The sequence below is a fragment of the Triturus cristatus genome, chromosome 2_1 (assembly GCF_964204655.1).
Source record: "Triturus cristatus chromosome 2_1, aTriCri1.1, whole genome shotgun sequence".
Taxonomy (NCBI): domain Eukaryota; kingdom Metazoa; phylum Chordata; class Amphibia; order Caudata; family Salamandridae; genus Triturus; species Triturus cristatus.
This window is the reverse complement of record NC_140581.1, coordinates 1,144,778,208-1,144,803,875: the sequence shown is the minus strand read 5'-3', so window position 1 is coordinate 1,144,803,875 and position 25,668 is coordinate 1,144,778,208. Positions and strand designations below refer to the sequence as shown.

The window sequence follows — 25,668 nt, the reverse complement described above, 5'->3', positions numbered from 1 at the left end:
TTAGGACTCCATAAGAAATTTATTTTGCCGCTATTGAGAGAGGCTAAATTTGTTCAAGTAAGGTCTGCTTTACTATTCTTACAAATGCTACCCTCTTCTGTGGTGTGTTTTGGGGTTGCAAGCTTTTTGCTAGGGGCTATGAGATTCAGGAAGAAAATTTCCCTGCAGTAGCTTCATAACAACTTTTTAAATTTGGTTATGACACTATATTCCCTTCTTAGCACTGTTTAAACACCTAATCAAGGGGATTTGTACCAAGCATTGATTCATATGGTATTTTACTTGTTGCATTTTTAATGTACTGATGTTTGACTTTTTATAACGTGTTCTATTCCAATTTGCAATATGTGTATGATGGGGACATTCGTAATGGACATGTGCACTTTCCCCCGTTCAATGTATCAATTGTGGTTTAAAAAGTTTTTATATGGTTTAATTGTGTACTTTTATGGCTTTCAGTAGCCGATTAAAGTATTTTGACTCACTGAATGTTCTCATAACGTATGTAGCTAATAAGCTCAAATCCCCGATGTCATTCTGTTTAGTAGTTGTTTACCAGTTTAAGTACTTGTATTATGGTTGCTTAAAGCTATGCTATATCTCTCTTGATTTTGTACCATTTCAATGTCTTTGGTTTTTCTAATCGTATTTAAGTATGTGTATCATGATGGGATGGTTCACTATTATTTATTGGATACTGCTAACTAGTCTGATTCAAGCATGTGAATATATAAAAGATACAATACATGTACACTGTGGTTCTCCAGTATTGATATCAATCAACAATCAATCAAACAGTATTTGTCAAGTGCGACACTGTCACCCTTAGGTGTATCTGGGTGCTGTGTCTCCGTTGAAGAGTTAGGTCTTGAGTCTCTTTCTGACGTCTGCCAGCGAGGAGGCTGTATGGAGCTGGAGGGGAAGGTCATTCCAGGTCTTGGCAGCAATGTAGGAGAAGGAGTGGCTGCGGCTGCAAGGGATGCGGGAGTGTATGCGAAGGCTAGTGAAAAGGTGAGCAGATGTCTAGCGGGCTGGTGGAAGTTCAGTCGATGGTTAATGTAGGCAGGTCCTAGGTCGTGGAGGGCTTTAGATTCACATGCAACCCTCCCTTCTCCCCGTTAAGACTAAACAATTGTATACCTCTGTTACTTTTATTACATTTATGCTCAAAATCTGAGATAAGGTGGCTCTGCAGGGGATGAGTGCTTCAGGGTTGTGCCCTGACTGGTTGAAGTTTGGGTGTATTAAATCAAATGAACTGGCTACTAAATGCTATTCTTTTTTCAATGGAGTTTATTGCTAATGATTTAGAACTGCTACCTTGGGGCTACCACCATGACGACAGGGAAGATTCAAGCATGTGAATCTATAAAATATATCAATACTGGAGAACCACAGTGTACAGGTAACTAACTTGTTTTATATCATAGCCTGTATTTCAGGGAATTGTTTAAAACATCAGTTGAGAGGTGCACTCACAATGTATCAATTTCCAATTTTCCGGTGTTTATATAAATTGAATTTTCCTTAACATGTTCCTGAATGCAATTAAGTGTATTCAGCATAAGGATCTTTTTCGATTCTACTATAAATTCCTAAGTATAACAGCTAAACCATATGCAACAATACACTAACGCTATCTTAGTAACAAGCAGAGGATGCAGGACTGTTGAGAATCTGACGTTGTTGGCCAGGATGCAGCAGCTCTTCAAAAAGTTCTAAATGGTACGTTAAACATGAATTGCTAATAATACATATCATATGAAATTACTGGTTAGTTATAGAAAATACTAAATGTTTGCATCATCTGTGTTTGGCAGCACTGTATCTTCTGTAATATCTTCGGATGGCTTTCCTTGAGTTAAATGAGAAGTAAAAAAGAAAGTTTTGTGTGTCCTGGCAATCTCTGAAAAAGGAGCACATTACCACCCTGAAAAGATTCCCAACATTGTTTTATCTATCATTTGTTAGATTGAACAAACATCCCTTTATCAATAGTCTCCCTTAAAGATGTCTTGATAAGCAACTATTGGCAGTCAACGACTAGTTTCCAGTCACTTCTTTTTCAGTGAATGGATGTAGATGATACAATTGTTTCTGTAATAGGGAACTAAGGTAGACTTTTATGACTTGTCGCTCGGAAACTTTCTATATCATGACCTTGATAAACAACTGATGTTGCAAGTGTCGAATCAACACAACAACCTAAAACATATACATGTGCATCTAATTCGAAAGAAAACAAACAGAGACATTTTCATTTTATTAGGAGTATGACAAATATAGAAGAAATACTCTGACCATTCATTGACTATACAATCAGCACACTTCTGTGCACACAACGTCTTGTGTGTGAATCTGCGTAATGGCGTGCCTGAGTTGGCAGTGCTTGTGTTTCAGCAGCAATGAGGGAAGAACTCTTTGTTGATCCAGTCTGTGGTCAGGTCAACTCTATGATCCATGAGCTCAAGTGTTTTTCTTTGCATCACCAGTCTCGTTGACATAGAAGACTATGGGCCTGAATTAGAGTTTGGCGGATGGGATACTCCGTCACAAATGGGGTGGATGTCAATTGCATCATATCCTATAGCACCTGTAATACGGCAGACAGGATAGCTGTCATGTCTATGACAGAGTTTCCCTTCAGCCAAATTCTAAATCAGGCCCTTTATCCGCGAGGCAGCCTATCAGCTGACAGATTTATGGTCCGAGCATGATATTTAAAAACTAGACATAAATAATGATTTTCGTGATTCTTAGCATGACATAATGGAATAATTATAAATGTTGACCATAGCAATACAATACAATCCTATGTCAGATGTTTAAGCATACATAACTTAAAATTCACATAATACTAATAGGGTTTAACCAAAAACAGAGAAGTTAAAATACATGTGCATTCCTTCTGTGCCCTCTCAAAAGCAATATTGTACTGAAACTGTCTTTATATAGCTCTCGGCAGTGTAATGCCACACATTTTATGTTTCTTTCAAAAAATGTTTTTTAATCTTAGAACAATAAATATCACTACACATACACCAATAATGTAATGTATCATCACCGTGGAGCAAATCCATTCTCACTTGTTTTATAGCACCACTCCTTACTAGAACATTCATTTACACACATGTAACTTTATGGTACACGTTTCCGATCTAAGGAGCATAATTAGAAAATACAGATTGAACATTCGGTGCATTGCAGGAAAAAAAAACCTTGTAAACCCATTCTTGCTCTAAACTACTAGTCCAGACACTTAGGGATGTTTCTTCTTTTTAACCCATATTTTGTGGTCTGCTTCTTCTGTCATCTAGTAGGACGATGAAAGTAAGACAGTTTGATGTAGTATTAAGGTGATGAAGAGAGAGAATTGGTGAGAACCTGACTCAAATTATCTTTTTTTTCAACTATCTGCTGGCTCTTAAAAGTGCCACACTGGCAGGTCCCCATCCCTACAGTTTTACAATTCACCCTAAAGGCCTGAGGATATGTACGCTCAACGGGTATGGTCACATGTCATGCAGGGCTGCCTTTAGACAGGTGCAGGAGAGGAGAGGAGGGAAGGAACCTGAGAGAAAAGGGGTCGACACACACTGTGCTACACTTGCTCAGCTTCTAGACTGCCCCCTAATTTTAGTAGCTTTTAGTTTGCCCATTGTTAATATAGGGCTCTTGTTCATTGCTAGCCCGCCCCCAGGAAGCTGTTTTGCCAACCTGCGTATCTGATCTGGAGATTACCTAGTTCCAAAACGTATTGATACATTTGATTTTAATTTTCAAGAACAGACATTTTGAGGCTGTCACTGCCACTGACCTATATCCGGCTTGAACTCAAAGATGCTTACAGGTTTTCTGTTAGACCTTCAAGTGGGTCTGTGGGAAGGATAGTGGCACGTTTGGAAAAAAAAAATAATTTTGCATATTAACTGAACAGACAAGCCAAGGGAGATTTTTCTTTGTGTTAAATATATAATTATGTGTATATGTGGGCAGCACTGTCCGCAAATCATTAATTTGAAATCAAGAGTGGCAGTTGTTGGTAACAGAAATGATGAAATAATGTATTCTCCTCTCTAGGAAGTAACCAAGACATTTCGAAGCTCATGCATGGCTAACAACCATAGATCAATGTCCGGAGATGCTCTATATTTCATCAGTGAGCTCATTCAGGTAGAGTCCTACTGTGAATGAAACACTTTACACTCGGTATAGTCTCTTCTGCATCACAGTGTGGGTCTCGATAGGGCACTAAGCTCTTCGTCATTCGTCAAGCTTTGGTGGAGTCTATTATGCTCAGGATAAATCTCTAATATGTAAACAACACTTCTTTTGACAGAACCCTGACATTTAGTTGAGGGAAAAGTAACTTTATAGATAAGAGTCAGATTCTTTTCAAGGAGTTAATGATTTGAACTGCTGCGTTAAGCAGAATGTTGCTGCTGTGAGCGCTGTGCACTGGCGGGCCAGTAGTTTGATGCTCAATTCTGAACAGTCTCTCTCGCAGGCCTTCCTCGCAGCCTGAACAAACTGATGATAGGTGAAGACTACATCCTTCAAATTGGTTAGGACACTGATCTGTCTTTTAGTGCATTGGTCACAACCAGTAAGTTGGAGGCACACCCGTGTGAGGTCAATGAGGTTGCGAAATGTGTCATGGAGAGCACTCTGCATCTGTTTCGGAGATGGGTCCACCTTGATCACCTTCTGGCAGTTGGACATCAGCTTTCGAGACACTGCACAGAGAGCCTGTTTGTCGTCTGAGAAAAGGATGGCACACTTATCCTCAGGATGACTGAGTGAGCTCCCAGAATAGTTCTCAAACACCTTTTGTAGGTCTTCCACCTGATCCTGTAGCTGCCCAAAGTCACTTGCCATTGTTGAAGTACTGTCTTCTAGCCTGCCCAAAGATTCAAAGGAATATTGTGAACAGAATAAATTATCAACACCGCTCAATGGGGAGACCACTTCTTGTCTGCCGTCTGAGATATCAAAGATTTTCATATCTACAGACAAAAGACTTCCAGAGGAGGGTGGAGTTGTCATGGGTAAAGATGATATGCTCGGCTCAGAATCAATATTGTCATCATCAACTTCAGTATCAGGTCCACTAAAGCAATTAGTGTAGGCCATCCGGCAGCTGCAGTTTTCCTCTCCAGCTTGGAGCAAAGATGCATTCTGATTACTTGTAAAATCTGAAGAGACAACTGCACTGGAACTAAGAAGAGCCTGTGTGTTTGAGCTGCATTCAACAGGGTGTTGGTCGGAACAGTAAGGGATGAAATTGGAATTTTCCCAAATGCTTCTAGGATTGTTATTGTACTGCTGGAGCATTTCTGATGGCAGAGAAGTATCAATGTGTACTTTGATGCCTTTTGCCATGCTGTCATCTATTTGGTAGCACGTGTTCGGCCTTGTTGGGAGCTCGAGGCCAGACTTTGTTTGTGACTGATTTGCACTTTGGTCTTTCTCCCACCATCTGGGATCAACTCTATACTGTGAGGGATTCAATATGCTGTCAAATTGATTCATAGGTAATGCAAAGTGATGACCATTTCCCATTTTAGGCTCTGGCTGTCCAACCTCTTCTACTGTTTGTCCACCTTGGGGATGCATATCAGGACTCTGTGTGAATGTCGCTTCATTCTTTGTGTCCTTTGTGACTGAGTTGTGGCACAACAGCACATCGACATTCTGTCCTTTAAAAAATGAAATTGAAAAGCGAGTTAATATATTTGAGATATTTATGTCAAACAGAAGCTCAATAGCATTAGAAAAACTCAGACATTTCTGTTTCCCCCCCCCCCCCCCCCCCCTTGGAGAAGCTCCTTGCAACCTTACCATTTTTCTCTTTGGGTAATGATGTACCATCTTTATCAGTCACGCATGTCATTGGGTTAGATAAATCCCTTCTGTTGCAATCATCTTCTAAACATACAACATTGGCTGATTGTATACGTCCAAACTGATCCATGGATCCATTGGTCAAATCTTCCAAGGAACACAAAGTCTCTTTTTGATGCGCAATTCCAAATACATTACATGGTCCTAGTTTATCTCCATCGGTGTGATTTCTACCATTGTTGTCCTCTACTCTCTGCTCAGGCTCAGCCACATCCTCTTCTAATGTACTTCTGGCTATAATGCAGTAACCTGGCTGAGTCCTCAACAGAGCAGTTCCTACCTCCTTGAGAGCCTCATTTTCTTCCATATGAAGGTAAATATCAGAAGGACTGGTTCGTCCACCTTCGTCACAGAGGAAGGGCGAGTCAGAAAATGTGCCTTTCACTTCTTTGCTGTCTGGGCAGGATGGGTCATGTAGACTGAGATCCGGTCCTCCCCTACATTCTTGTGCAGTACGGAAGCGAGTCGCTGAGATAGAAGAGACAATGGTGTCAGTGATTGATTTGGTTTCCATGGTGTCAGGCTCCATCTCCATCAATCTGGGGGAAGGGCTTTTGCTTTTGTTTTCTTCTTGTGGTGGTAGCAGCGTCAGTGGCTTATTTTCCAGAAGTGATGGTTCCCCCTCCGTGTTTTTCAAGGAGGATAGTGTTTGAGAGTAAGTTTCGGAGGATAACTGAGTCACTCTTTCATAGCAGCACACGTGGTCCACTCTTTCTAAGGAGGAGGATGGTGTTAGAGGGAAAGTCACTTGGGATGTGTAGTCTGTCTGTAAGAAGGAACGCCTTTTTCTGGTGGAATTAGCTGACCTGTTAGATTCCTTTGCTATCCTGCGTGTTTCTTTTTTATATTGTCTTAATATGTGGTTGTCTTCCAAATCAATGCAGCTTCCACTGATCTGGAAATTAAACTTGTTTTCTTGATCCCAGGATACCATGTTGGAACCTATATTAAAAGAATTACAATAAAGAATCAAACAGTAACAAAAAAGTGCAATCCAATCCAATCCAAATAACTCTATTTCGGCCACTAGGGCCATCAAAGTACAGTTCAGAATAAAACAAGTAAAATACATTTATAATTAAAAAGTTAAAGATTTCTCAAATTTCATATGTTAAAAAGGTCATCCAGTGGACATACACAAATTAATCAGCCAATTATAAGAAAGATAAAAGAAATGAAAAATAAAAACAGCCAGCTGGGAGAGAACTGCACTCAGAAATTAAAATACAACTATAAGTGTGGGACTACAGCACTAAACCCCAGGTGTGCGTATAATTAATAAACCTGTCTAAATTCAGTGCATTTCTACAGCCCCGTTATTCTGATTTTGGATAGCTCGTCGAATGTGCCACATGCTATTTAAAAATAGTGATACCGCAAAAACTATTGGAGGATGGGTATCATATTTTAAAATTCTAGAGGCCTCTGTGCAGCGCACAAAGCCCAGGTTCTTGCAAAGTTGTATTAACCAACGTTTACGCGGCAACCGATAGGCTGGGCAGAGGAGCAGGACATGCAATCCGGACTCCACCTTATAATTACATGCAGGGCAATCCCCCTTTTGTTCTTTGACCCACTTGCTGGTGATTGCTAGTAATGGGAGAGTCCCTAGTCTAAATTGCACGTAAAGTTTCCTGGCCAGTGGGGGTTGAATAAAGTCCAGAAACTGTTCCTTGCTGTAAATATTTTTTACTTACAAAAATTCCGCTGTTAAGCAACCACATGAGGCACTTTCTACTAGGGACATTAAATTAAATTGTCTAAAACATTTGACTAGTTCTGGCCTGGATATCATGGCACATGATGCTTCAGGAGCTCTCCAGAGACCCGGTTTACCTAGCTTAATGACTAGGTCCCTTATGTGACGGAACCATTGGATCTTTTTAATAGTACATGAGGTCAGAAGCTCCTCTAGCTCAGCCCTATAAACGGACAACTCTGGGGTCACCCATAGCCTCCTCCAAAATATTAGTGGCCTCAGGGCAATCTCTTGGTCGAGGGGCCTGATACTCATGTCCATACGGAGGGGAACAAGAGGAGTGCTACGGGGTAGGCACACGAGCTGCCGCACAAAGTTGTTCTCAACCCTAGTTAAATTGAAGGTGGAGCAGTGCCCCCACAGTTCCACCTCATATAACGTGACGCCCCTTGCTTGAGCTTTATAAATTTCCACCACAGGTGCTACTGGTTTAAAAACTGAACTTCTGTACATCTTCATTATACCACCCACTATCTGACTTAACCGTAGTCTTGCTTTGGCCAGCTGGGGCCCCCATTCAAAATGCTCTGACAGAGTAACTCCCAGATAATCAAATATCCTTACTCTTTCAAGAGGGGTACCATTTAGCGAAGGGTTTGGCCTAGTAGTGCTAGGGGGATTGAAGACCATGTATTTAGTTTTAGTTAGATTGATCTCCAGCCCTCGCAGCTTGCAGAAATTAGCAGAGCCATCAAGCGTGCGCTGGATGCCCATTGATGTTTTTTAAAGTAACAAGGTGTCGTCGGCAAACATCAGCGCAGGCACACTCCCTGATGCTAGCTCGGGAGCGTCATTGTCCTTGATGTTTGTGAGATGGTCAACCAGACCGTTGATGAAAAGACAAAATAGGGTAGGGGCTAAAACGCATCCCTTTTGGACAGGGAAGCGAGCAGTAAGTTCCCCATATTTTCCACAGCGTACGTGGGCAAAATTTCCCAGATGGAGCCTTTCTATGGCCCTGAGTAGATACAAAGGAATCCCAAGGTTACTCAACACCTTCCAGAGCTTCTCCCGTGGGACCAGATCGAAGGCCGACTTCAGATCAACAAATATAAAGTAGAGGCTGCTACCCTCTATAATCACCGTTTTCCAGAAGAGTAGTTGTAATCTGAATATCTGGTCAACAGTTGACATGTTTGATCTGAAGCCGGCATGGTAGGGACTTATTATTTGTTCTTCCTCCATCCAGCCCTGGAGACGGTCCAAAAGCACCCGGCAAAGGAGTTTTTGGGTGATATCAATTAAACTAATCGGCCTATAGTTAGAGGGTAAAAGGGGACAGCCTTTTTTAAAAATGGCCACTATCTCCGCCCCACTCCAGGTGTCAGGGGGATCCAGACTCTTTAAAACAGCATTAAAGAGGGCACACAGATATGGTACCCATATTTTAGGTTCTTCCCGGAAAAGGTCCCCCGGTAGTTTGTCTAAACCTGGAGCTTTCTTGCGGTGTAACTTTTCAATGGCGTTTCCCACTTCTGTCATGGTAATCTCCGGAAACCCCGCCATGGGGACCTCCGCTGTCATATTAGGGGGAGTTAAATTGACAGAACCACCATCCCAATGGCGTATAATGATCCAAAATGGATTTCCTAAGCTTCAGGCACTATATTGGCTCTATGGCCGATCTCCCGTCCTTGTTACCTGAGCTTACTATGGCCCTGAAGGTTTGCAGATTTTTATCATTAAGGGCGATCCTATGGGATTCCCACCTCTCTAATTCCCAGGTTTTTTTTTCTTGGCAGGTGATCCGTTTGTACGTATCCCTAGAAAGTTTGGTTAATGTCCTGTCCTTTGCTTTTACCACATCCAGAAGGTCCTTCTTGGCTTTGCGGCAATTATCATTAAACCAGGAACATTTATTGCGATTGGTTTTCCACCTGCGCACAGGAGGGAAAAACACATCAGCCAATTTTGTTGTTAGCTCGGTGTGTATTTTCCCTTCCTCTTCTAGGTCCGGGGTGGGAACATCCACCTGCGTTACCTCCCACATTTTAGCTATCAATGGAATTGCCAGCTGGTACACTTTGGCGAGCTTAGAGGGAGACTGATGTATATTGGCCCATCTAACCTTTCTTCTGTTATTCGTTAGAGTTAGTGGGCCTGTCCCATTTGTAGTGCTGGGGGGGGGATTGGAGATGCCAAGGTACCATGGTTTCAAGATCAAGTTCAGGGCATTGTGGTCACTATCCTGCCTCTGCGTGATGTAAAAATAAAGGACCTTATCCCATGATCTCGTTTCCACCATGATGTAATCAATTAGAGAGGATTGCCCAACTCTGTTAAATGTGTGTTGGCTTGGCTGATCGGATTTAGTCCATCCATTACAAGCCCTGAGTGATAGAGTTAGGGTAAGTGAGTTGAGCTGCATTACCAGTGGTGACCATACTTTGGTAGGGGTGGTCAGGGGATCAGGAATAGACCAGTAAAGATATTCTACAGCAGAAGCAGAATGGTTGGGGTCGATGAGGGGTTCAAAGTGACAATTAAAGTCACCCGCCACAATCAACCGTATCTCTGGATCCAAAGTAGGAATAAAGTGACCCAGGTGGTCGATTGTGGCAGATTCTTGACTATTGTTGACAGGGCGAGAGTACACATTGATTAGGGCGATTTTCGTCTTTGAGGGGAAGGAGAGCAGGACACATTGGATGTCATTTGTGGGTGTTATCATCTGCTCAGCCCTACAACCAAGGTGGGTACCTACCCAGATGGAGCCATAATGTTAAATGAGGCAAAACCCTTCCGATGGGAGTTTTCCCTCGCCCATGTCTCCTGAAAAAGGCATATATCGTGTGCCTCAACAAATTCACCCCAATCGGGGCAAGACAATTTTTTTTAATGCCTACTAGGTTCCACGAAAGTAACCTCATTTCGCTTGCCTGCCCACTTCCCTTCCTTGTAACCTTGGGAGGACTGGCACTGTGAGATGGCGGGTCACCAGTGCCAACCCCAGACTGCATAACTGATGCCCCCCTCAATTGACCTTCTCTTCATATGATACCCTGCAGGACGGGGGAAATCACAATGTGAATCCCACTTGATCCTGTCCTGCCACCTGCCGTAACGTTCCGATGCGGGAGGCTAGGGCTGTTACCCTTGATTGTAGATTTCGAGCCACCACCCTCTTTGCCCCTCGTATCATGGCCGTCCAGATCTATATCCGCACCCTTGGGGGGTCCCTCCATCAGTCAGTCTACCTCCTCGAGGCAGCCATATCTGTTGTTCACTGGGATATTAAATTGGGGAAACCTAGTATGGGCAGCCCTGCTTCTCTCTTGCAAAACCCCTAGGCCTTTTGATGGAAGTAAAGATGGTACACAGCTTCTAGGATACGATTGAGGTTGTGGGTAAAAGAAGTCGAGAGGGCGGAGGCTCATGACTGTTGGTGGATTATCGCAATTGGGGGTGGTTTTAAGTAAATTGGTAACAGTTTGAGGGTTAATAAAGTTGATGACTACACAGTCACCCGGTTCACTCTTTCTATGGTTGCCTACCCACCCAACCCTTCTCACCATTAGTATCTCTCCTGCTCTGGCATAGTCAAAGTGCTTATGTCTGTCCAGCCAGAAGAGACATTTGTTTCTCAGCTGGTATTGGGTTTCCTTAGAGTTCAATTCATTTGGCGGGACACCGGTTAAAACTGCTACATATGGGGAGTAGTGAGGGGGAAGATTTATATTGGGCAGGTCTGAGCTTATATAGGCCTGTCTCCCCTCACTGGGTTCTTGTACCTGTTGCCCTTTGACTTGTCTATTAGTAACTTGTTCTTGGGTGCTGGGGTTGTCGTGCTGCCTGTGGGGGGATGACGTATTATTTGCTCTAAGCTTATGGCTTGGACCCCTGCCTCTCTGATGGTTGTGGTCACTCTGCTTCCCCAGTTCTTGTCTAGTAGGGGGGCCGTCGTGGTCATGTATCTCCGCCACGGGCTGGGATATTGGGCCCACGCTATCTACCTGGCAGCCCATGTCAATCCCTCTCCCCACCTTGCTTGGGGAGTGGTAGTGAGAATCAGTTAATCTAACTTCCCTTGTTGCCAGTACTTTCTCCAGACTTTCTAAACGTTTAATAAGGGGGGTCACCTCTTCTCTGATAATGGCCCTCAAATTATTTTGCAAATCTGTCATCAGGTTCAAAGCCCACGCTGGATAGGTTGGGTCTGTAGTATCTATTGGTGTTCCACCTAGGGTCAGTTCTTGCACTTCCCCCTCCAGGTGGACTGAATTGCCCTCACAGCATTTCTTTTTATTATTCTTTTTTGGGCCAACCTCCAATGGTGACTTGCGCTTTCCATTCTTAGGCATGATCATGGTAGGTTTTCTCTTTTGCATTACTTTCTTGTGGGGAGCAGCTAGTGGTGAAGGTGGCAGGGGTTGAACGTCTGGCTGTGTTTGGGAGATGTCTGATGGCATAGCCACATCAGGCGGCGAAATAAATATATCTGGTGTAAGAGAAAGCTGCCTTTTTGTTAGCTCGATTTCAGTATCTACCGCCCCTATTGCCCGCTGCAGCATTTTATCTATGGCTGTTGGAGATGGCGGCATTGGAAGTACACTAGTAATTTTGGCTTGGGCTGGGCCAGCCCTCCTCTCCATTTTATAGCCTCCTACTGGTCCAATACCCCAAGGCTCTCTACCCTAAATCTAAACAACAAGCGACTATTGAATGGTAGCTGTGTTTAGCTTCACCTCTTGGGAGCAAATACCAGAGAAAGCCAAAAACCAGTGTCCAGGTGGGACAAAAATACAAACTACCCCAACAACTTCCCCCAAATGTCCTACCCAACCCAATTGCTCGATGAGTGTGGTGTTAGTTCAGTCTGCAGGACCTTGAGGCTCTGTTAAACACAGTTCGAGCCAGTCGTGTAGTTAATGAGTCCTCTATAGGGACAGCTTGATACAGAGGGGCACTGGAGGGCTTACCCGCTAGTACTGCTAACTCACAGGCCGCCACGGACAGGGGTCATGGCCCTGCCCTGCCTCTTCCTGATGATGACGGGTGCAGGACGGGCCTGCCCTTGGCTCGGGCTTTGCCCGGGCGCGGTCCGCACACGTCCCGCGCCGCGGGGGGTGAGGCTGCGCTTTGTAGTGCACTGATACCGCCTCCCCCTCACCTGTGGCAGCGGTGACGCGGCGGAAAGGCTGGAGGACGTCGCGTTGGATCCTGGGACTTAGAGTCCCACCAGGGCGAGTGTCGGCGAAAACTGATGGCTTTAGATTGCAGATGTCGGCCGTTAAGTAGTGGCAGCAGGTAAAGAATGCAAAACCCTGGGCTTAGGCTCCTGCCAGGTTGCTCAGGGCTGCAGTTTTGTTCAATTGTGTCCCGCCAGCACAAACGCGTCCCGTTGGGGTTGAGGCGCGCTTTGTAGCGCACTGGTACTGCCTCCCCCCACCTGTGGCAGCAGTGACGCAGCGGAGAGGCTGGAGGACGTCGCGTTGGATTCTGGGACTTAGAGTCCCACCAGGGCGAGTGCCGGCGATAACTGATGGCTTTAGATTGCAGATGTCGGCCGTTAAGCAGTGGCAGCAGGTAAAGAATGCAACACCCTGGGCTTAGGCTACCGCCAGGGTGATCAGGGCTGCAGTTTTGTTCAATTGTGTCCCGCTAGCACAAATGCGTCCCCACAATCCACAATATATCTAAGGTACCTTAGCCCCGAAATTGTCTTGAAATACACACTTGAAATTTCCTTTGTGGGCCTTGTTACATAAAATGTTGCTTTGCTCTGGATGCTTTTGTGACAACAGACATAGAACATGGAACTTACTACAAAATAGATTTGTGTACCTGCACAAAGAGATGAGCAAACAGATTTCACGCTATATTCATTGTGCTTATATAGTGAGGAGCCTGGCAAATACATATTCTCTTTTTAAATGCAAAATATGGGACTAAGTTTGGGACGGAATTGGTTTGCACCATTTCATATTTTGGGATTAGCAAAATACTGCAAAGAATACAATTGAACTGGATTATTTTATTAAAAACACTTTTATACATGTAAAGCTACTTGTTTGCTAACATAAACTATGGTAGTCTTCTAACATTAGTACCTAATAGCAACTAGCATCCTCTGTTGATGCTGAGGCACAGGAAATGGAAATGCTTAGATTGCTGGCCCTGATTATTGTTGTCCATCTATGTGCTAGATTCAGTTACACGAACATGACGCGAACAGTGGGCCACTTTATTTACTGGTGTTGGGTGAGATTCCAACTATAAAATGTCCTTCCCCTCATTATGATCCCTTGCCTTGGGACCCTAGTTGCATGGCAGGCAGGCAAATACCACAGATGAATGCCCTGGCCAGAGGGCAATAACATTTTTATCAGAAAAAAAATGAAAACGTACCCTAAAAACTTTTGATTTAAAATACATTAGGAATACAATCTGAAACTTAAAACCATTAAATATAACAGTTATGATAAGCTAAGAAACTACACCGCTGCCAAATTCACTGCATGTGACCTCACGCATGACTTCATCAGTCACATCATCAATATGGCAACGCATTTTACATCACAGTTACATTGCGTGGAGATTAATAAGTGCTGCAGTAATGCATTTTGTGACAGCCATTAATAGCTGTCGTAAGGCTGTAATACCACCGTCAAAACATAGTTGTACTTAAAGATGATCTAAATAGAGAATAATAGTTGCTCTAACTGTACTTACAGTTGATCAATATCTTCCCTAATGATAAAATCAGATTTAGGTAGTTCTATTTCAACAATGACAATGAATGAATGGAAAATTAAGAAAACTACAAACACCATTATATCAGGACTGAAATCAATAGAAAACAATTGTGCATAGTTGCTATGCCCGAAACACTTTTAAATTTAGAGCAAGCTGTTTTGATTTAGTGCAGCCACACCACCCTCTCTTAAGCGCTTTAATCAGGGTGTACCTTAACATCTGAATTTCACATTGTAAGAAAATGCCCTTTTTGTGTGGTTAATCCCCACTATTTGTAGGATTATAGTGCTGGTGTATGGACTCTGAACACTGAGTCGCTGCTGTCCAGCACCCAGTGTATGTACTCTGATACCTAAAAACATGTAGAATTGGCTAACCCCAGATTGGCATATTTAACTTACCTAGTATCTTGTACCCAGTGCCTGTAAGTTAAATGTCACTAATGGACTGCAGCACCTATTGTGCCACCACTAAAGTGACAATGTAAAGCATATCTTCAGACCTTCCCCTGCAGCCTGAGTGCACAGTTTTAAAACTGTAAATTCCATCTGGCAAACTACCCCACTTGCCAGGCTCAAAACTCCCTTTTAATACTCATAAGTCAACCCTAATAAAGACCCTAAATGCCCATAGGGTGGGGTGTATGATATATAAAAAGTAGGACAAGTGTGCTTAAGTTTAAATGTCGTGGCAGTTAAAACTCTCCAAAGTCGTTTTTCACTGAGGCGAGGCTGCTATTCCATAGGAAAGCACTGAGTTACATTATAATACCTTATGATGCGAACTTCAGTTTAGGAGTCACTAGAACAGAGTTTCAAGGACTCCAATTAATAGAAATTTAAAGCCTAATCTGATGGTAAAGTCGGATTTTAAATTACTATTTTAAAAAATGCCATATGGTATTTGCCTGCCTAAAGCCTTTTCAGAGAAAATGCCTGTGTCACCTGGCAGCCTTCTGGCCATCTGCAAGAAAGTGTGAATAACTCCCAGAAAAGGAAAAGGAAGGTCCTTGGCTGGGAGGAGGTGTGACCTCCTCGTGATAGGATGGCGAGGGGATGTGCTTACTAACACTCAATTACAACAAGTACAGTAGCTAAAGAACAAAGCCAGTCAACTGTTTTCCTATTTAGTCAAACAAGTCAGTCTGCATAGTGGAGACATCACAGAACTACTGACAGAACATAAGGGGAGATCATCCTTATGGAAGAGGAAGCCTCACACACATATTTGGGTCATGCTTCATCATCGGCATCCTCTCCCCAACCTGGTAGGAGAGTATCACCAGGGCAGACTCAACCTCCTGACGGACCCTAACAGGAGAGAGTTCTTATAGAAAAACTACTGGACAAAGGCAGGATCTGAATCAATTAAAATACCTTGTGTTTCCTGGTATATCACATTAAATAGTGGGGACCTCAGGTATATCTAAAAACCCAGTTGAGGCAGTATTTCTTGAGGGCAATGGCTCAACCCATTTCTCTAGGCTTAGAGAGATGGGTAGGAAGGCAGAAGAATTGCACCTTCTGTTGAACCTGCAGAGAGAAACACGAAGACCTGAACCTGCTCCCCACTTGTGCTCAGGATTGAAGAGTGGACTGCAGTGGCAAGTTGGCAAGCCTGGTGTAAACCTCCCAGAACACAAAAGCTGCAAGAAGCCCAAGATTGTTGAGCCCAATTGACCAATTACAACTGGATTTGCCCTGGACCCTGCTGTTGGCTTCTGGGAGATTGACTCCTAACCCCCAAGTGGTGCCCAAAAGGTCCTGGGCCTTGGCTGCTGTTATAGTGTACTATCTATCCTTCTAAATGTTAAAGAATATACACTTTTTAATGAACTTTTCATAAAAAGAACCAGAGGTTGTCGCCGGACTGCTGCTAAGCCACAGCTGCCGACGTTTATCAGACGGTCGGACTCAACTTGCTGGCTTGCTGCACTAACGGGATCCCGACTTCCAGAAAAGTTTCGAAGCTCAAACATAGTAGACTTTTCTAGGACCAATGTGAAGCACCCCTCAGATGTCATCCAATTAGAGTTTTCCTGCCTTAGACGTTGAGAGACTCGAACGTCCTACCAACGGTGAAGCTCCCTCTGAGGCACTGCTTTTCAGCCGGGCACCGTTGACCAACCCCTATCTGGATCTAGCTGGCACCCGGACCCACCAGCAACCTCTCTAACAAGGATTTTCTCCAGAAGAAAAGACTTTGGGCCTGACTTAAAGCTTGACAGTTTGGTTATTTCATCACAAATGTGAACGATATCCCGTTCAGTGTTTAACAGATGCCAGAGGATCGAATGGACTTGCAATACGGGATATTCAGCACTTTCGATGGAGTAACCTGCCTGCCAAACACTAAATCAGGCCCTAAGTCAGAAGGTAAACTTTCCACCTGGTCGAACCCTTCTAGGTCAACACGATACCCGTAGTTGGCCCTTTGTGCTTTTTGGTGTTAGAAACATCTAAAACCTTGAAAGATCATATCTCTGGTTCCATACAACAGAGTTTTGTCATTTTGATGTCTAGTTTTCTATACTTTTATAATACACTGTGATATTTTTATTGTGTTGTGTTTTATACTTTTTTAATTGTTATAGTACTGATAAATGTTTTACACATTTCTCCTAAGTTAAGCCTATCTGATCTGTTTTACAGCCACCAAGGGCTGTCAGGCTTAAATTACTAAGACCTACCTGAACCTAGTACAGAACAGCGCCATTACTACTTGAAGAGTACTATCATCCACTTCAACTAATAATCCATTTCCCCCACCCGTCTTTTAGTTTCTGTGGGATAGCCTCTGTCACTGTATCAGTACACATTCATTTTCCTTTAACTTTTATTTTTTTAGGGAGTTTAATTTTTATTTGTGTTCTTTGAGATAGGGATTTGTTAATGAATAGCCTAGGTTTTGTGTATCTGTGTTTGTATTTGAGCATCTGATGATATGTCGATTGGGGTGTCTGTTGCTGAGTTTTTGAGAGTCTGATTCTAGGTTTGTATGCATGTAATGGTGGTTGGTGAGTGTCTCATGATGTGCGAGCGTGTTAGATGCTGAATGTGCAAGCATCTGATTGTGTTTGTGGGTGTTTCATTAGTGTGTGGGCATCTGATTTTATATATATATATTTTTTTTAATATATATATATATATATTTTTTTCTTTTTCTTTTTTACTGGGTGCTCCCTTATGTCTGGAAAAGGCTATTCCTCTCTAAAGTGCTCTAATGAGAGTGAAACACGTTTCAGGGGGTGTTTTTATCCATTTCAGGTTGGCTTGATGGTATTTTACCAATCCAAAGCTGTAATACTGTGCCTGGAGTGGTAAAAGGCTTTGACTATTTTACAGCTTGGCATGGATAGCACTGTGCTAATCCTATGCTTAAAGACTTTGCTGTAGAAATGGCATAATACATTAGCCCTTTCTGTCTCGGCGTGGATGGCACTGTGCTAATCCTACGCTTAAAGACTTTGCTAGAAAAACAGACATTTGAGGTGAGCAAATTTAGAGTGTAGCAGGTGTTGAGAGTGCTCTATACTGGAGCTGCTTTCCACCTAAACTAGAGAACTACCCAGAGTTCTCTGCTTCTTTTTTCTCATCATTTATGCGTCACTCTATGCCTGAAAGGGTTTTGTTTAGATTTATACTGGGTGCTCCCTTGTGTCTGGACAAAGCTATACCTCTCTGAAAAGCTCTAATGAGAGCGAAACATGTGTCAGGGGTTGCTTTAATTCATTTCAGGTTGGCTTGGATGATATGTTACCTATCCAAAACTGTAATACTGTGTCTGGAGTGGTAAAAGATTTTGATAATTTTACAGCTCAGCATGGATAGCTCAGTGCTAATCCTATGCTTAATGACTTTGCTGTAGAAGGCAAAAGACTTTGTCCCTTTCTATCTCAGCATGGATGGCACTGTGGTAATCCTACGCTTAAAGACTTTGATAGAAAAACAGACATTTGAGGCGGAGTGTTGGTGTTGAGAGTGCTCTATACTGGAGCTTCTTTCCACCTAAACTTGAGAACGACCCAGAGTTCTCTGCTTCTTTTTTCGCATAATTTTGCGTCACTCTCTGCCTGAAAGGGGTTTGTTTTCATCTATATGTATGTATGTATATATATATTCACTGAAAAAACCATAGGTTTCACACACGTTTTAGTTCGGAATTAGCATTTAAAAAACCTTGCAAATTCACTGAAAAAACCATAGGTTTCACACATGTTATAGTTAGCTGTACATTTCACTCGTAAAAAACCAATGAAATTCCCCCGTTATAGTTAGTGCAGGCAACTATAACTCACGCGTTGCGCGCCCAGTTAACGCAGTTCGTTCCGTGCGCGCGCCCACTTTACGCAGTTAGTGGCGTGCACGCACGGTGGTCACGCGGTGCACTGCCCGCACCGCGTGCCCACATTATGCGGGATGGGCCATGTAGGCACGATGCGCTTCGCGCACCGTGCGCACATGGGGGACATATTATGCGCATCTTTTTGAAATGTATTCCTTGTTATTTTTACATGTGTAATATGCCATGCACAAATGGTGCCCTTCGGGCACCATTTGCACACGGGGTGGGGAGAATGTGGATTATTATTTTTTTTTTTTAAATTTTACCGTACGCGTACGGTAAGCGTAATCGGCGAATTTCCGAAAAAAAAAAAAAAATTTTTTGGGCTTGTGGGTTGTTTGTGGGCCCCTATACCAGTGCTGGGTGGTTAGGATGTGACGAAACTACATCTTTAGCCATTTTTTGGCTTCGTTTTTGCTGCCCAACTCAGAGAGCGAGAGAGAAAATGGCGGCCGCCGCTTCCTGGTTTCGACCGATTCGAATGTTTACTAAGATCTAAGAGCCAATCAAAATCGCGCTCGTGCACGCCACCGTATGCGTACGGTAAGCGCACCGTAAGCGCCCCGTAAGCTGCCACAGATATATATATTGATTTAAAGGCTATTTTCTCAGAATCTACTGAACAGATTTACCAAACCTACAAAAGGCACTTCCTTGACCTGAGGACTAGCTCTCTGCCAAATTTCAAGTAATTCTGTTCAGCCGTTCGGGCTGTAGCTGTGTCTAAAGGTCCTATGGAAAAATGCATGGGAAAAACGCGTTTTGGGACCCCCCTTTTATCTCAGCCCCCGCTTGACGAATCCCCCCGAGACTTTCAGGGTAGGAGCGGAGCGTAGCGCCCCACCTATTTTGAAAAATTCGCGAGGATTCGTCGACCGGCGCCAAAGTTATTCAAAATAGAATGTTGCGGATTTCCTATGGAAACGTGGTCCTAACTATAACTACTTACTGGCGACCGCCAGTAGGTAATATATATATATATATATATATATATATATCACAAAATCCGCAGCGTCCTCTGCTTCCTCTTGCCACACACGGACCGCAAACTTGGTGCAAATTTAAATACTTATTTTATCGATGTCACCGCCATTACGCGTTTCAACTCCTCAGAGTCTTGGTCACATGGTAACGTTGTCAACATCATTCGCATTATTTAAAGTGACATAGTGCGCAGTGATAGGTACAAGGTTTACACATGATCATAGACATAGACGAAATATATGTACATATACACATATATGACTCAGATTCTTTTCAATAATAATTTTTAGCTTAAATGCATTTTTGTTATTTAGAACCAAAAAGTCATTAATACCAATGTGTTTATAAAATGTATGTGTTTTCTCAATTACCTAAGCAATTTTACATTATTTACACATATCTCAGTAAGAATTGCAATGACAATTACAAATTTCAATTTCTTCTCACCTGACCCCCGTTTTCCAACAACTATTTGTTTTATTTGTTGGTCTATAAATAAAGTTTGTTTAATATTTGCTTGAATGCAAAAAAGGCTAATTCATTGCCTTACTGGCCAATACTATTTATTCATAGTATTTAGATGAGTAATTATTTTCTTTTTATCTTTCTACTTCACTGACATGATTTGTAAAAATACTATAGCTGTTTGGTTATACCTTGTAACCTAGATGTGCAAATTTGTGCAAAGTTGTGCAAAAGTGTGCAAGAATAAAATATTCATAAATTAAATATATTGATATATAAATAAATAAATAAATATATATATAAACATAGAAATATACAATACTACCTAAAAAACATTTAAATTCATCGGCCCAATGTGCAAAGTTGTGTTTTTGTATGCGTGGCCCATGGCTATCTGAGTGCTGGTCAGCATTTTTCCAGTTTGTTGGTTATAGATGAGAATGTTATATACAAGTATATAAATCTTCTGTGAAATTTAGACCCCCTGGAGCCTTTGAATCCATGTCAAGGATATATTTTGTCTCTAGCCGTATCAGTTTAGCCTCTCTGTTACCACCTCGTCTACTTGGGGGTACTGAGTCGATTAGATAGAATTTTAATTCCTGACTCCTGGAGTTATGATATTCACGAAAGTGCCTTGCTACAGGATATGTGCTATCATGATTGTTAATGGCCTTAATGTGTTGTAGGATCCGTTTGTGGGCTTGTAACTTGGTGCTGCCGATATATTGCAGCCCACATGGGCACATTAGGACGTATATGACATATTCTGTTTTGAAAGTAAGTAACTTGTTGATTTTAATCTCATCTTGACTGAATGGTGTTGTATACGATGTTTTATTTATACCCAATTGGCACGCTTTACATGTTTTACACCTGTAAAAACCACTGTGAGTTTTGAGCCAACTACAGGTTTCAATTAATTCTGGAGTTGTTGTTACTAGTCTGTCTCTCATTGATATGGCTCTTTTGTGGGCAATAGATATTCTGTGTGGTAATGTCTATCCTAGTACTGGGTCACTTAAAATTAGGGGCCAGTTACTTGTGATAATATTACGTAACTAATTCATGATAATACGGAATTCCTCAGACTCATTTTTCCTATCACAGATATTATTTTTCAGTGATGTCTGATGTTCATTTATTTTGGGTTTTATTAGATCAAGTCTTTCCGAATTCATGGATTTATTTATTGCCCCCTCTATTGTTTTCAGTGAATGGCCCCTTGCTAGGAATCTATTTTTAGCTTTCTCCTGTGCTTGTTTTAAAGACATGTCATTGCTGTTAATCCTTCTTAACCTTAGCATTTCCCCATAGGGGATGCTATTGATCAGGTGTCGTGGGTGGGCACTAGAGCTATGTAAAGTTGAATTTCCTGCTGTTTCTTTACGATATAATTGTATTTCAATTTCATTTACCTGAATATAAATATTTGTGTCTAGGAAATTTACAGATTTGTTGCTGATAGTGCCTGTGAATTGTAAATTCAATGAGCTGATATTGATGGATTTTACAAATGTCTGCGCCTCATGTTCAGTACCCTTCCATATAATAAAAAGGTCGTCTATAAAACGTAGCCCGATAACTATATTGTTTTTAACAATTTCATCAAATTCTTTGGATAGAATCAGCTCCTCCCACCAGCCCGTGTGTAAACAAGCATAGCTGGGGGAGAAGCTGGCTCCCATGGTTACTCCTGTTGTCTGTTGGTAATGTAAGTTGTTGAACATGAAGACATTATTTGCTAAACAAAATTCAACCATCTCAATTATCATGGCACTATGACCTGTTAGCTCTCCCACATCAGATCTTAAATAATGTTGAAGTGCCTTAATACCATCGCTATGTCTAATACTTGTATACAATGATGTGACATCTAATGCCATCATCATGTAGTCATTTTGCCATTCCACGTCTTTGAGTTTATACAAAAAATCTCCTGTATCTCTTACGTATGAATTCAAACCCTGCACATGGTTTTGCAAATAAAAATCCACATATTGTGATGTGTGTTCCAAAAGGCTCCCCCGCGCAGAAATGATCGGTCTGCCAGGTGGTTTATTTCTGTCCTTGTGTATTTTAGGTATGAAGTATATTGAGGGAGTAACAGGTTAATCGTTTTTCAAAAAATTGTATCCATCTTTAGTTATTAGTCCTTTAGTTTTCCAGGATGATAGCTTGATATAATACTTTTGGTATATTTCTTTTAAATCCGCTCCGTTCCGCCTGGTGTAACAGTTGGCATTATTAAGTTGGGAAAGGGCTTCTTTTGTGTATTCAGCTTTGTCCCAGATGACAATATTGCCTCCCTTGTCAGAATTCCTAATGACTATTGAGGGATCCTTTTCCAATTTTTTCATGAGCATATGATATCCTGCTGACTGTTTATTATATTTTTCCCTGCCATTTTGTACTTTGCAGTGAAATTTCTTTATGGCACTTGTTACATGTTCATTAAAGACATCAATGGAATCCCTTGGGCTAATAGGTGTAAATGTAGACTTTGCCCTGAATGGTGATGGGATTATTGCTTTCTTGACTTCCTTGTGGTGTGTTATTATGTTACCATTGAGTCTATTTTCATTGTCCTGAATAGTTTGTATATTGCCTTCGGACCATAATTCATTTAAGGTGACTAACAAAGGTGCATCCTGGATGACTTCACTTTGGATTACCAATTCATCATCTCTTGTTACTAAATTTTTATTTGTTTCTTTGGCTTGTAACAGGAAATGTTTTTTAAGTTTAAGTTTTCTTATGCATCGATAAATGTCCAACCTTGTCCTTGAATAATTGAAATTGCTTTCCTGGCAGAAAGATAAGCCAAGGCTCAGTATTTGTTCTTCCGCCTTTGATAGATTGATATTTGCTAGGTTAATAATTGTTTTGTTTGTTTCATTGTTAGTTATTGTTTTTGTACCCATTTTCCCCTGGCTTGTCTCCTGGGATTTGTTGTACCGGAGCCTCGATTTGCGCCTCTGCCTACGCTTGTAAATTCTGCGGCTTGGGCTCTGTTTGATTGGGTCCTTGGACGCAGAGTCTGTCGTCTGTCTATGCATAAAAAATGTATTTCATCTCCAGGTTCAGGTACTGTTTGGATAGAATTGTCTGTTTTACTCCTTAGTTCTGAGTTTGATCCGCTGTCAGGGGCAGAGCTTAAATCCGAATTCGATGTTTGCACTGTTTGTCTATTATATTGTAAAGCACTCCCTTTATGGCCATCAGTTACGCTTGTTTTACTGCGACGTATTGTATCATATTTTTTTGAAAAACTAAAAATCTGTCCCAATTCATAGTAATTTTTATCTCTGATAAATTTGTAAGCTTTTCTTTCTTTTATTTTTTCCTCCTCTTTTTTCAGGCATATATATATATATATATATATATATATAATACAAACTCCAAAGAAATGGAATGTCGACGCCGTGTCGTTTGGAAAAATAGTTTTATGTCAGCTGTTAAGAGTCGGGCGCGTTTCGCCTGCCCAGCAGGCTTGCTCACCAACAACTCCAATAAAGTTTTTTGCCACCATTTAAACTCGTGAATCAGTTCCGTGTCACATGGTAAACTACAACCATAAACAGTGAAGACATACTCGTAGTTTTTTACATACATTAGGATCTTTTGCGTTCTTCTCTAATGTTTTTTAACTTTGTAGCTCATACATATCATGATAGCATAACGGATGGCATATTTCATTTTATCCAACACTGCTCAATATTACAGTAACATATATCTCCAGTGAGAATAATTATCGGCGTACATATTAAGATAACACTTCTCAATCATGTGCCCTACCAAAATAGTGGATTCAGAGACACAAATTGTTCCCGATAACAATTAAAAGGGCTCATTTGATAGCCTATAAACATTATTTACAGTTAATTACTCTAGTGAGTATACTCATACGCTCGTGTCTCAGAATTGCCGACATTTTTCAGTGATTCAATGCGTCATAATTTGTCAAAATTTGTCAAACACTGTTTGCAATAATATTATCCCAGTGGGTTATCATGTGCATTATCTCATCTTCACTTGATATTGGATTAAATACATTTCTGCGCCAGTGCGCAATCATTGCCTAATTATTCCTTACAATATACTGTCATGTATTAAATCTCTAGATTGTCTTCACCTTGATCAATGTTCGTGAAAAGTGAATACCTAAACCAGATAAAAACATTATTTCATTTTAATATAGCAAAAAAGAAGAAAAATAGAATCGAGAGGGGAAGTTTACAAGTAAGTATGCAAGTCTTCTTCCATATTAAGCCCCATGGGGGTTTTTGTGTTGAGCTTAATAATGTAACTAGATTCTAGTCTACGTAGGGTTCTCTGCCGATCACCCCCTCTAATGTTGATAGGTACAGCATCTATGACAAAATACATTAGACCGCTCACATCTTTGTTGTGTTTCTGACTGAAATGGCGGGCAACTGGATACGATTGATCCGCATTCTTTATGGCCCGCAGATGTTGTAACACCCGCTTGTGTACTTGGAGAATAGTGCTGCCTACGTACCTCAGGCCACAGGGGCACTGAAGCACGTAGACAGCAAACTCCGTTTTACAGGAGAATTGTCCCTTGATTTTCTGCTCCCTCTTCATGAAGCCAGAAACATAACTAGTGGTGTTCTTGCCAAAAGTACAGGCTTTGAACTTAGTGCATTTGATAAACCCATCTTTTCTGGTTAACCATGTACTTTTGGTCTTGGATATTCTGTCAGATGGTAACATGTTACTCACTAGTGCCTGCTTCAACGAACGTGCCCTCCTGAAAGTGATGAGAGGTTTCCTCTGAACACACTTTTTTAAAATTGGATCGTTCCAAATAATGTGCCAATGTTTTTGTAAAATATGGCGCAGATCCTTATGTTGATTGTTAAACGTGGTGATCATCCTGCACTGGGAATACCCTGTCTTCTTACTCTTTGTTTTACTGGGTTTAAAGAGTAGTTCTTCTCTTGTTTGTTTAGTGGCTCTATACACAGATGATGTGATACATTCTTCCGAGTAACCTCGAGCAGAAAATCTGTCTTTCAAACATTCAATTTCCGCCTCTAGGTCCTCTTTAATGCTGCAATTTCTCATGGCTCGAAGACATTCTCCATAGGGAATGCTTCTTACCAGATTCTCTGGATGAAAACTCGTGGCATGTAATAACGTATTGCCGTCAGTGGGTTTACGGAATAATTTTGTGTGTAATTTACCTTGATGTATATAGACAGTCAAATTCAAAAAAATCACCTCTATGTTACTTATGGTGCTGGAGAATTTCAAATTTAATTGGTTGGATTGTAGACTCTTCACAAAATTTTGGGCACTCACAATATCCCCCTTCCATATAACAAATAAGTCGTCGATGTAACGACTCCACTGTATGACATTGTTTTGCCATTCTAGGGCAAACTGCGATTGGATCACCTGCTCCTCCCACCAGCCCATATGCAAATTAGCATAGCTGGGGGCGAAGCAGGTGCCCATCGCTGTACCGCACTTCTGATGATAAAGATCTT

The 25,668-nt window shown here is 41.7% G+C and overlaps 1 protein-coding gene across 1 annotated transcript in view; it reads right to left on the bottom strand.

Moving 5' to 3' along the window:
* Positions 1-2,308: 2,308 nt before the first annotated feature.
* Positions 2,309-25,668, bottom strand: part of FRMPD1 (FERM and PDZ domain containing 1) — a 923,611-nt gene continuing 900,251 nt past the window's right edge. The window contains exons 16-17 of the mRNA XM_085636581.1: positions 5,842-6,846; positions 2,309-5,699 (exon numbers count right to left, since the gene is read on the bottom strand). Coding sequence (XP_085492707.1) covers positions 4,396-5,699; positions 5,842-6,846 — 2,309 coding nt within the window. The 3' untranslated portion in view covers positions 2,309-4,395. The remainder of the gene's footprint in view (positions 5,700-5,841; positions 6,847-25,668) is intronic.